General features: G+C 36.5%; 1 protein-coding gene across 1 annotated transcript in view; it reads left to right on the top strand.

Annotated features, from left to right (window-relative positions):
* TCERG1 (transcription elongation regulator 1) overlaps positions 1-10,308 on the top strand; it is a 71,871-nt gene that overhangs the window by 21,725 nt on the left and 39,838 nt on the right. The window contains 4 exon segments of the mRNA XM_014587661.2: positions 2,185-2,247; positions 3,389-3,589; positions 4,538-4,650; positions 6,262-6,350. Coding sequence (XP_014443147.1) covers positions 2,185-2,247; positions 3,389-3,589; positions 4,538-4,650; positions 6,262-6,350 — 466 coding nt within the window.

Genomic DNA, 10,308 nt, shown 5'->3' on the forward strand with positions numbered 1-10,308 from the left:
ATTAGATAAAACACAAGAATAAGGGGTGGAATTGGAGGACAGTAAATTTGATTAGGATTGTAGGGTTTCCACTTCTAGAATTCTAAAATCTTATTTGGAATTTTAAATGACAACAGAATTATCTATAATGCTTAAAGGAATTTCCTAATAGAGCATAATTTGGGAACAGAGTTGTAGGAAAATTAGACAGATGCTTCTTTTAAAACTAAAAATGATTAAAAATTAGATGCATGACTTTTTCTGAGGATTCATGGTATGAGTGTAATCTTGAGAGGTAATTTTAAGTTTTATCTCTTCGCTTGAGAAGAAACATAGACTTCACAGTATGGTCTGTGTGTTGAAAGTCAAATAGAAATGTTCTGTGAAATAATGGCAGTTAAGCTTAAATATGAATATATATGATTTTTTGCTGTTTAAATTGTATAATTAAAAATTTTGGGGGGAGAGATCAGCAGTTGGCGTAATGGCTATGTTGCTGGACTCCCATGTAGTTGACTGCAGTTTGAGTCCTGGACCCGGTGGCGTAAACTCAATACTGGGTGCGTGTGCATGCGGGCCCAAGATCCAGAGAGGAGAATGGAGGAGGAGGGATTGTGACATTGCCATGCCCCCTGGGAGGTGATTTCTCTCTGTCTTTCTGTCTTTCTGGCAAGCTCATGAGTCCTATAGCAACTCCCCCCCACACACGAAATTTTTTTTTTATTGGATGATGGTTTTGGAGAACTGTCTTTGAGACTCAAGTTCATTTTCTAAGAATTAGATTTCTAGTGCTGGAGTAATAGTTTCAGTGGTCCTGTAGGTGGCAGTATTTCCACTCATTTAAATTTAATACTTGCTGTAACTTTCTTAACCAAAAGGGTTTTTTCCATTGCCTTCTTGGATAATAAAGCTATATGTGTAATTTTACTCAGTATGCTTTTTTGATCCAGTGTTTTATTTTAGCTTAAAAGCAAATAGAAAGTTTAGCTTTAATATTCTTTATATAAAGTAGTAATTGAGAAACAAAGGCACTTTTCAAAAATTGGCAGTATTTTTGTGTGTGTGTGAGTGAACATAGTTATATTATTTATAAAATCAGGGATTTAATTTTAATTTTACTGAGTTAGAAGTTTCTTTTCCTGTTCTTTTCATGACGAAAGTAGTTTATTGTTATTCTTAATTTTTATGGGTATCAAAATATGTTTAGTTTTTTTCAGGTTAAAAAATAAAAGTAATCTCCCCACACTTTTCTTTAGCCATCAGCCTTTTCCTTTAAAAGTCTTTAAAATTTACTATCAATTTTGAATTTCCTTAATCAGTTTTAGTTTTCCAGCTTTTCCTTTCATTCCCTTTTTATCACCATTGTAAGCATCATGATGAGTCTTCATTCTTCTAAGAACTGTACGTAATTTCTATTGTTTAATACAAGTGCTACTTCTTAAGCCAGCTTAAATGATAGAGATTTCTGCAGCTAGCAGCCCATATAGTCATTAGCAATATTAAAAGGACTGTATGTTTCTTAATGTTTTAGCCTGCCTCCATTGTTCCCAGCCCATGGGATTCCATAGTGCAGGCACTCACAATGGCTATTTTGTCATTAGTTGATTGCTACCCTCTCCTCCATCTTTGCTTTTCTTTTACTTAAAGCATTATTTGCAGTGAAATATTTGGATCCATTTCATACTTTCCTTCCTTCTTACTTCTCCCACCCTTCTTTGCCCTATCTTACTCCTTTCTACTTCTGTGTAGTTGTTCTCCATGCCTTAGCTCCTGCATGTAGTTTCAACTTTAGTCGCAGCATAGAGAAAGTATCTTGTCAGTGTCCTGCTGCATCTGCCTCTCACTGGTATCTAAGCAACAACAGCATAGGTTTGATGTCCTGTGGAAAAATGTCCCATATGAGGATTTATTACATATATATAATGAAGGGGCGTTCTGTTGTTGAATTTAAACTCCTGAGACTCCTTCAACATTGTCAGAGCTGGTTTGATAAAAAGGTAATTGATGCTATGATTTAGAATTACTATCATTGGATTTGGCACCATTTCCCATAAAATGTCAAACAAAGAGAGTTTAGTCTATTCTTGGTCTTTTCCATTGAAAATAGCATTCAAAATTGTAGTGGTAAATTATTTCCCTGAATCCCAGTGGTAGCCGACATTCAATGGCAGCTTTCCAACGTATGCTTGCTTATCCATTTTACAGGTGTAGCAATGATGCAAATAGTCAGCTGCCCGTATGTAAAGACAGTCGCTACCACCAAGACCGGTAATTTTTAAAACCATCTTAGTTTGTTTTGTCTGTAAGTTGGCATGGTAGTGAATGTTGTTGTTTATCCTTTTATTTATTTATTTTTGCCCAAGTGAGTGGATTTTTTTATATTTTTCTTTTTAATGAGCAGTTTTAAACACAGTTGTTATATTTGGCCAACACTTAATTTTCCCAATTGCCTGTAGTGTTAGCTTCTTTGGTTCACAAAAGCAAATAAGGTCAGATCACTTTATATCTTAATTTATGTAATAAGTGTAAACAACTTCATTCTCATATTCATAACATTTAATTTTATTTTTGATGTGTTTTTAAGTTAAATATAAAAAAATCATTTTCATGTGTAAAGTGATGTGATTATGCTTGCATGCTAGTGAGTATATGTGTGTGAATATTTGTGTGTATAGTATATATTTACATTTTAAAGTTATTGATGTGAGATAACTACCTGAAACTTAAGTTTTGGTATAGGGCTTGAGGTTTATTTTTCTTTCAGTTTTGATTATTGTATCCTAATTTTAATAGTGTTTTATTTATTATAGCATCAGTATATAGCTGTCTTGAACAAAATATGAATCTTGGCTTATCTTTTAAAAAGTAGACGCAGTTTTGCATTCTGTTAGGAAAAGAGTAAGCTTACAGTTTAAAATGATATCTAACTTGATTTGATAATTCAGTCTACTCTAAAACAGAATTTAGTTCACATCCTTTCAGGTATCTTAAAGTTTGAAAATAATTTTGCCTCAGGAAAGTGCTTAGTATCTTGTCTTGACTTCATTGGAATTGAAGAAATTATCTTTATAAAAATTTATTTTTATTTAGAAGTAGAGAAAGTGCCATGATTTTTAATAATTTATTATGCTAAAACATTGTCATAGGTGAGACTCAGTTTTCTCTTAAAGTGCTTTGTGTTGAATTTCTCTTTGTAATTTAGGCAGTAGAACTAAAAGACCAGGGAGCTACAATTTTAAGTAATATTTAAATCACTTTTATGTGTGTGTGTGTGTATATATATATATATATATTTAGTTCCATCTATCCCATTTGTTTATATATGGTAGAAATATTTAGTTCATCTTAGAGTTTATTATGTATTGAAATATGATGTGTGGATCTAATTTTTTTTATCCTTTTTTTTTAGGTGTATTGCCAGGAATGGCCCCTCCTATTGTACCAATGATACATCCCCAAGTTGCCATTGCAGCTTCACCTGCTACCTTAGCTGGAGCAACAGCAGTGTCTGAGTGGACTGAATATAAAACAGCAGATGGAAAGACTTACTATTATAATAATAGAACATTAGAATCAACCTGGGAGAAACCTCAAGAACTAAAGGAAAAAGGTATAGAAATTTTGATGACTTGTGACAGAATATGAACTATAATAAGTAGAACGCTACTTGAAATTCTGAGTTTAAAATTTTTTAACATTTTTGAGAGATTTAAAAAGTTAATGTAGTTGTTTAATTATTTCTACTGAGTTGGTAGATAGGTATTTATTTTGAAAAGCCTGTTCTGCTGGCATGTTTGTCATTTTCTTTGATTTAGAGAAGTATAGTACATATGTACATAATATTTTACTGTCATCAGGAAGTATATAATTATTATATCACTTAATTGTTATTCTTACTGTGATAGTGCCAGTCAGGAAGCAATGTGCGTGTTGTGTGTATTCTGAAGAAAAAGAATTTAGGCCCTTAGAGTCATAGAAAACTCATAGTTTTCTGTATCACAAACTGCTATTTCCTTTTTTTAAAAAATTCTTAAAATGTGCTATAAGGTGTGTCTGTTTGCTGGAGAGAGAGAGTGAGAAAGCATCCCCCAGCCCCATAGGGAATGACCATGCTGCAGTCCCCTCTCTTCTTGGTACTCTAGGCATGCACGCACACACACCTGGCATAATCTTCAAGCCACTGAGTCTGGGACATCTCAGTTGGACATGTTGGTTCCAGCTGCCTTAACTACCAGTGCCACTGGCTTGGCCCACAAGTTACTATTTCTGTTTCTAAACGTCTTTGTATCTGATTCCTTTCAGTAAAATGAATGGTTGCTACAAATGATAATATGAGTGACTTGAAAGATTTTTTTTGTCCTTTTGAAGCTAGTAGGTCTTCTCTAACGTTTCCTGATTAGTATAGCAAGGTATTTGAAGGTGAGCATTACGTTAGAGACATTTTCTCTTTATGGTTAATAAACTAATCTTTAGTAAGTTAATTCTTAACTGCTTGTTCTCTGAAAGTTCTCAGAATATTACATCAAAATCTTTGAGTGACATCTTAATTTTTTAATAGAAAAATTAGAAGAGAAGATAAAAGAGCCAATTAAAGAACCCTCTGAAGAACCTCTGCCAATGGAGACAGAAGAGGAGGATTCTAAAGAAGAGCCTATAAAAGAGATAAAGGAGGTAAAAGGCACCACTTGTTAGCCTGAGAACCAGCATTAGTCATTTTTTTGGTATAATTTGCTTTAACCGGGTATCTATTTGATATATTTTAAATAATTGTCGTAAGTTTGATCTCTGAAATTTTAGGATTCTTGAACTTCTTTTAAATTAAAAAAATTTTTTTTTAGGGTTTTTGCCATGGGGCTTGTACACTCATTTGAGAGAGACAGAAAGAGAAAGTGGGAAATCACTTCCGGGGGCAGGGGGGTGTGGTCAGATCTCCATTCTCCAGTTAGGATCTTGGATACACACATACACATGCCTGGCATGATTTTCAAGCTGTCAGGTCTGATAACCAAACTGCATGACCATGTGGAAATACAGTACCTTAACCTCTGCACCACCTGCTAACCCAGGATTCTTTTAACTTCTTTTTTTTATTTTAAGAGACTTTCTTGCTATAGGGTTTGTGTGCTCCCAGAGAGACAGACAGGAAGTCAGAAATCGCTGCTGAGGGGGCATGGCCATGCTGCAGTTCCTTCTCTTCCATTCTTCTCTTGGGATTTTGGGCACCCATGCACAAACACCTGGCATGAGTTTCAAGCCACTGGGTCTGGGACTTGAACAGTAGGCGACTACATGGGAGTTTAGTGACATAGCTATTACACCATCTGCTGGTTCCTAACATTTTAATTTTTCCTTTGAAAGTTTTGCTACATTATCTTTTATACTAAATTGAGGCTCACCCAAAACAAGGACCTTGGACCAGAGGTTGGATCTGCTCTCTAGCCAGGCTTACAGACTGGTACATGTTAAAATTATAAGTTCGCCTTCATATTTGTGGAATGTTGGATTTTTATTTATTTATTTACCTTTTTGCTATAGGGAGCCTGTACTTGCCAGAGACAAAAAGAGGAGGGGAAAGTGAGAAATCACTACCCAGGGAGGATGGCCATGCCTCAGTCCCTTCTTCAATTTCCTTTCAGGATTTTGGGCATACACGCACACACATCTGGCATGATTTTAAAGCTCCTGGGTCTGGGACTTAAACTGTGCCATGTGGAATCCAGCGCCTTAACCTCCAAGCCACCTGCTGGCCCAGTACTGGATATATTCTGGCCCAGTATTGGATATATTCTAGCTGTCCTCTCTGCTGTTGTGTCCTTTCATGGGGTTATCCAAAATTTATAGCACTAAAGGAGTTCTGCTTTTTGAAACATTCCTTTATTCAGTGAGGGGCCAATGGTAGTCATGCTTCAGTAGTAGGAATGGGTAGCAGAAATAAGAAAAAAACTTAAAAAGATCTCCACTAATTTTCTACACTATAGTTTGCCCTTTTTGCTCCAAAGTACATGGTTAGTGATTCTGTAGGATAGGACCAATCGCTACTACTGGTTTCAGCTATTGTTGAATTTTGCTCTTGTTGTAAAGAGAAGGATTTATTTGGACCTTCCTTGGGAAATTTCTACTTGGGGATCTTTCCTTCCCTATTTAGCAATAGATCTTATGTTGATTACCCTTTGGGGTATTTGCAGTGGCACTAATCTTTGCCGAATGTTTTTAAGTATTTTTTTGTAAAATGTTCAAGTATATTTTGTCATATTGATTAAATGGGGGTGATATTTACCGTAGGAGCCCAAAGAAGAGGAGATGACTGAAGAAGAAAAGGCTGCTCAGAAGGCAAAACCAGTAGCTACTACCCCTATTCCTGGTACTCCATGGTATGTATTTAGCTTAATTAGTAAAATTTTTCTTTTAATCAGATATTGATTATTACATTGTTCATCATATAGAAAGAAAAAACTGTGTAAAAGAGTATGTATCAAATATATTTTTGTCTGCTACCTGTTTTAGTTCTTAATTTGCTATATTTGGTTGTTCAGTTACTACAGGTGTCTCTTTTCATTGCCTCCTCTATTAATATTTTTCATGATTATAGACTTAAACAGTCTTGGGCCCCATATCTACTTTTTTCTTTTTTTAAAAGAATTATTTTATTTAACTTTATTTTAAAAAAATTGATCAGAGAGTGACAGAGTGAGAGAATGAGAGTAAGACTGAAGAGAGAGAGAGAAAGCAAGCCTCCCGGTCCAGGACTCGAACCGCTGTCAGCCATGTGGGAGTCCAGTGCCCTTAACCACCATGCCATCTGCCAGGTCTCTGAATCTAATTTTAATTGCTTAAAATATTTTAAATATATACCCTCTACTGAAATACAGTTACAGTACTGTTCTGTCTTTTAATCTAAGTGTTGAATGGCCTACTTTTTAACTTTGGCTTGGTTTCCCTACCCTTCCTTTTCCCACATCAGTGCTTCCTGTATTTTCTCGCTCCAGCTTATTTAATTCATTTATAGACCATGCATTGCAGTGAGTTGCTTCTTTCTTTTTTTTTCTTTTTTTTTTTTTTTTTTTAAGAGAGTTTTATTTGCTTTTATTTGTGTACATTCACCAGAGAGACAGAGAGTGCTAGAGAGAAATCACACTTTGGGGGAATGGCCATTCACAATCCCTTCTCCTCCATTTTCCTCTTGGGATTTTGGGTATACATGCACATGTGCCCAGCAGTGGAAGTTTGAAGCCACCAGGTCTGGGACTTAAAATGTGGTCAGCCAATGCGAGTCCAGCTATGTAACCATTATGCCATCTGCTGGTCCCAGCTTTTTCTTTCAACTTTTTTCTTTGTGCTTTTTTTCTTGTTTTTGTTAATGAAGAAGTAAGTATGCTTTTCCTATACCATCCCCAAATTTGAATTTTATTGTATCCCCTAGGTATTGTTTGGTAGGGTACTCAATACGTGAGTTTTCTATAAAGTAGCAAGCAGATCCAGAGGAATGATCAGGTTCAATTTGATCTTTTTTTTTTTTTAATTGCTAGAGGGCATGTATATTCACCAGAGGTGCATGCTCCTGTGTTTGTGTGTGTATGTCTGGAGGGAAGGGGGGTGGGGTTGGGGAGGCATTCCTCAGTGTGGCTTGGTCATACTACAATCTTTTCTCCTCCCATTTCTCCTTCCTGTGGGGATTTGGGGCATGAGCAGGTGCCCAGTATGTTTTTCCAGCTGCCATGGTAAGGATCCAAACCACATTCAGCTATGTGGGATCTGACACCATTAGGCTATGGAGCCATCTCTAGGTTTGATCTTTTTGATAAGGTTAGTTCATAAACAGTTGTACACCTTTCCCTCGGGATGTGTCTAATTGGCCTTTTCTCTCTCTTTTTGTTGTGATATGAGCATCTGTTGATCATTACTGCTTAGATGATAGGTTTTCAACAGGATCAGACATTTGGCAATATTTGTAGACACTTTTTGGTGTCCTAACGTGGAGAGGGTTTAATAGCATCTGGTATATAGCAGCTAGGGAGGCTCCTGAACATCCTATCGTGCATAGGACAGCTTCAGCAAGAATTAAGTACCTGTCAGTGTTGGCCCAGTATGTCAATAGTGTGAGATTGAAAAACTCTGTTTTATATCATTACATTGTTAGACCAGCAGATGGTGGTTAGGACGCTGGACTCTCACATGACCAGCTACGGTTTGAGTCTTAGACTTGGTGGCTTACTTTCTTTCTCACTTCTTTCTTTCTGTCTCTTTATTTCTCTCTTTCTGGTGAATTTATATGCCGTATAACAAATAAAAATAATAATTAATACAACTAGAGGCTGGCAGGCGGTATGGCGGTTAAGGGTGCTGGACTCCCACAGGCTGACTGTGGTTCGAGTCCTGAACCTGGTGGCTTGCTTTCTCACTTTTTTTCTCTCTCTGTCCCTTTCTGGTCACTTTAAAATAAACAAAAAAATAATTCTTTTTTAAAAAAATAAATAAAACTAAATAATTCTTTAAAAAAATAAATTGTTAAGGGTTGAAAGTGATGGTGGTTTATTTCTTTTATTCTCTTTTACTTACTGACTCCTCTATTACTTAATAGAGAGATACTTCCCTTCATCAGCATTAATTATTTAGAGGTTCGTATTGTAAAGGAAAATAAGGATTTGTCAGTTTTCAGAATGAGTTGGTTTGAGTGTTAAGTTGTAGATTTAAATACATCTCATGTTTTTACTGATAGTCATTTGTATTCTTTGGTTAGGAGAAGCTTCTTTTTTTGTTTTTGTTTTTGAGAAGTTTTTGCCCTAGGGCATGTGTGCTTGCCAGGGAGAGACAGAGGTTGAGATAGTGAGAGGGAAAGTGAGAAATCATCCTATACTACAGTCTTTTCTCCTCTATTCTCTTCCTTGTATTTTGGGCATGCATGCATACATGCCTAGCATGATTTTTCAAGCCATCAGATCTAGGACTTGAACCAAGGTTGGCTATGTGGGAGTCCAGTGATGTAACCGCTATGTCATCTGTTGGCCCCAGGAGTTAGTTTGATTCTACGTGGCTAACTGTGGTGGTGGCATGAAAAACACTTGATGCATGAGCATGCATGTCCAAACTTCTGATGAGAAGGGGAAATAGAGGAAAAGGGATTGTGGCATGACTATATCCCACAGGATGTGGTTTTTCTTTCTCTCTGGCAACCACATGTGTCTCGGACAGTAAAACAATTTCAATATCTAATTGATTGTTATTAGTAAATAAGGAAGGGATTAATTATCATGTATTAATTTTGTATCCTCTAGCCTTGCTAATAAACTCATTTCTTATAGTAGTTTTATGGATTCCCTGGAATTTTCTCTAAATAGGAATGCCTTTGTTTTTTCTTTTCTGATCTGTTTTTTCTTTTTAAGTCTTTTTCTCCTGTACATCAGGCAAAAGGGTATCTCCACAAGGTTGTAATAAAATACTGCAGTCATCTTCAGTCTCAGCTGGCCTAGATTAAGGTCATGCATGCTCTCGTATGCTCAGAGAGATACTAGGATGTGAACCTGGGACTTTTCCCATGTAGGTCCACTTCAGTTACTATTGTCCCACCACCTGGCCCCCTTCTACTCATCTTTTATGTCTTCTAGTTCTTTTTTCTTTGCTTATCTCTCGGGCTGCTAGTGCAATGCTAAATGAAAGAGCTGAAAGGAGGCATCTTGGGGCTGACAGGTGGCTTGTTGGTTAAGGTACTGGACTCCCACATGGTTGACCATGGTTTGAATTCTGGACCTGAGAACTTGCTTTTTCACCTTATCTCTCTCTCTCTCTGAGAGATGAAAAAAAAATTAACAAATGTTGTAGTGAAAGGGGAACACTCCTACACTGTTGGTAGGGATGTAAATTGGTCCAGTCACTGGGGTGAACAATATGGAGGTCTCTCAGATACCTACAGATAGAACTACGATATGATTCAGCAGTTCCACTCCTGGTAATCTACGCAAAGAACAGGAGAATAATAAGTCGGAAAAGTGCTTGCACATCTAGTTTATTGAGGCATTATTCACGATTGCTAAGCCATGGAACCAACCCAAATGTCCATGAACAGAAGAATGGATTGAAAAAGTGTAGCATATATACTCCATGGAATGCTATTAAAAAAAAAAAGACCCTGGCATTTGATAGAAAGTGGATGAATGTAGAAGATTTATGTCTGAGTGAAGCAAGTCAGGCTATGAAAGCAACATTGTATGTCTCCATTTAACATATACTATCTGCAGTCTATGAAAAAGACTGAAAGATTGGAGGGCATAAAAGCGTTAAAAATAGTTAATGGACACTGGAGACAGTGTGGGGGTTTCAAAGAGAGGAAGAGCG

Source organism: Tupaia chinensis, unplaced genomic scaffold (genome assembly GCF_000334495.1).
Source record: "Tupaia chinensis unplaced genomic scaffold, TupChi_1.0 Scaffold000228_1, whole genome shotgun sequence".
NCBI classification, from domain to species: Eukaryota; Metazoa; Chordata; class Mammalia; order Scandentia; family Tupaiidae; genus Tupaia; species Tupaia belangeri.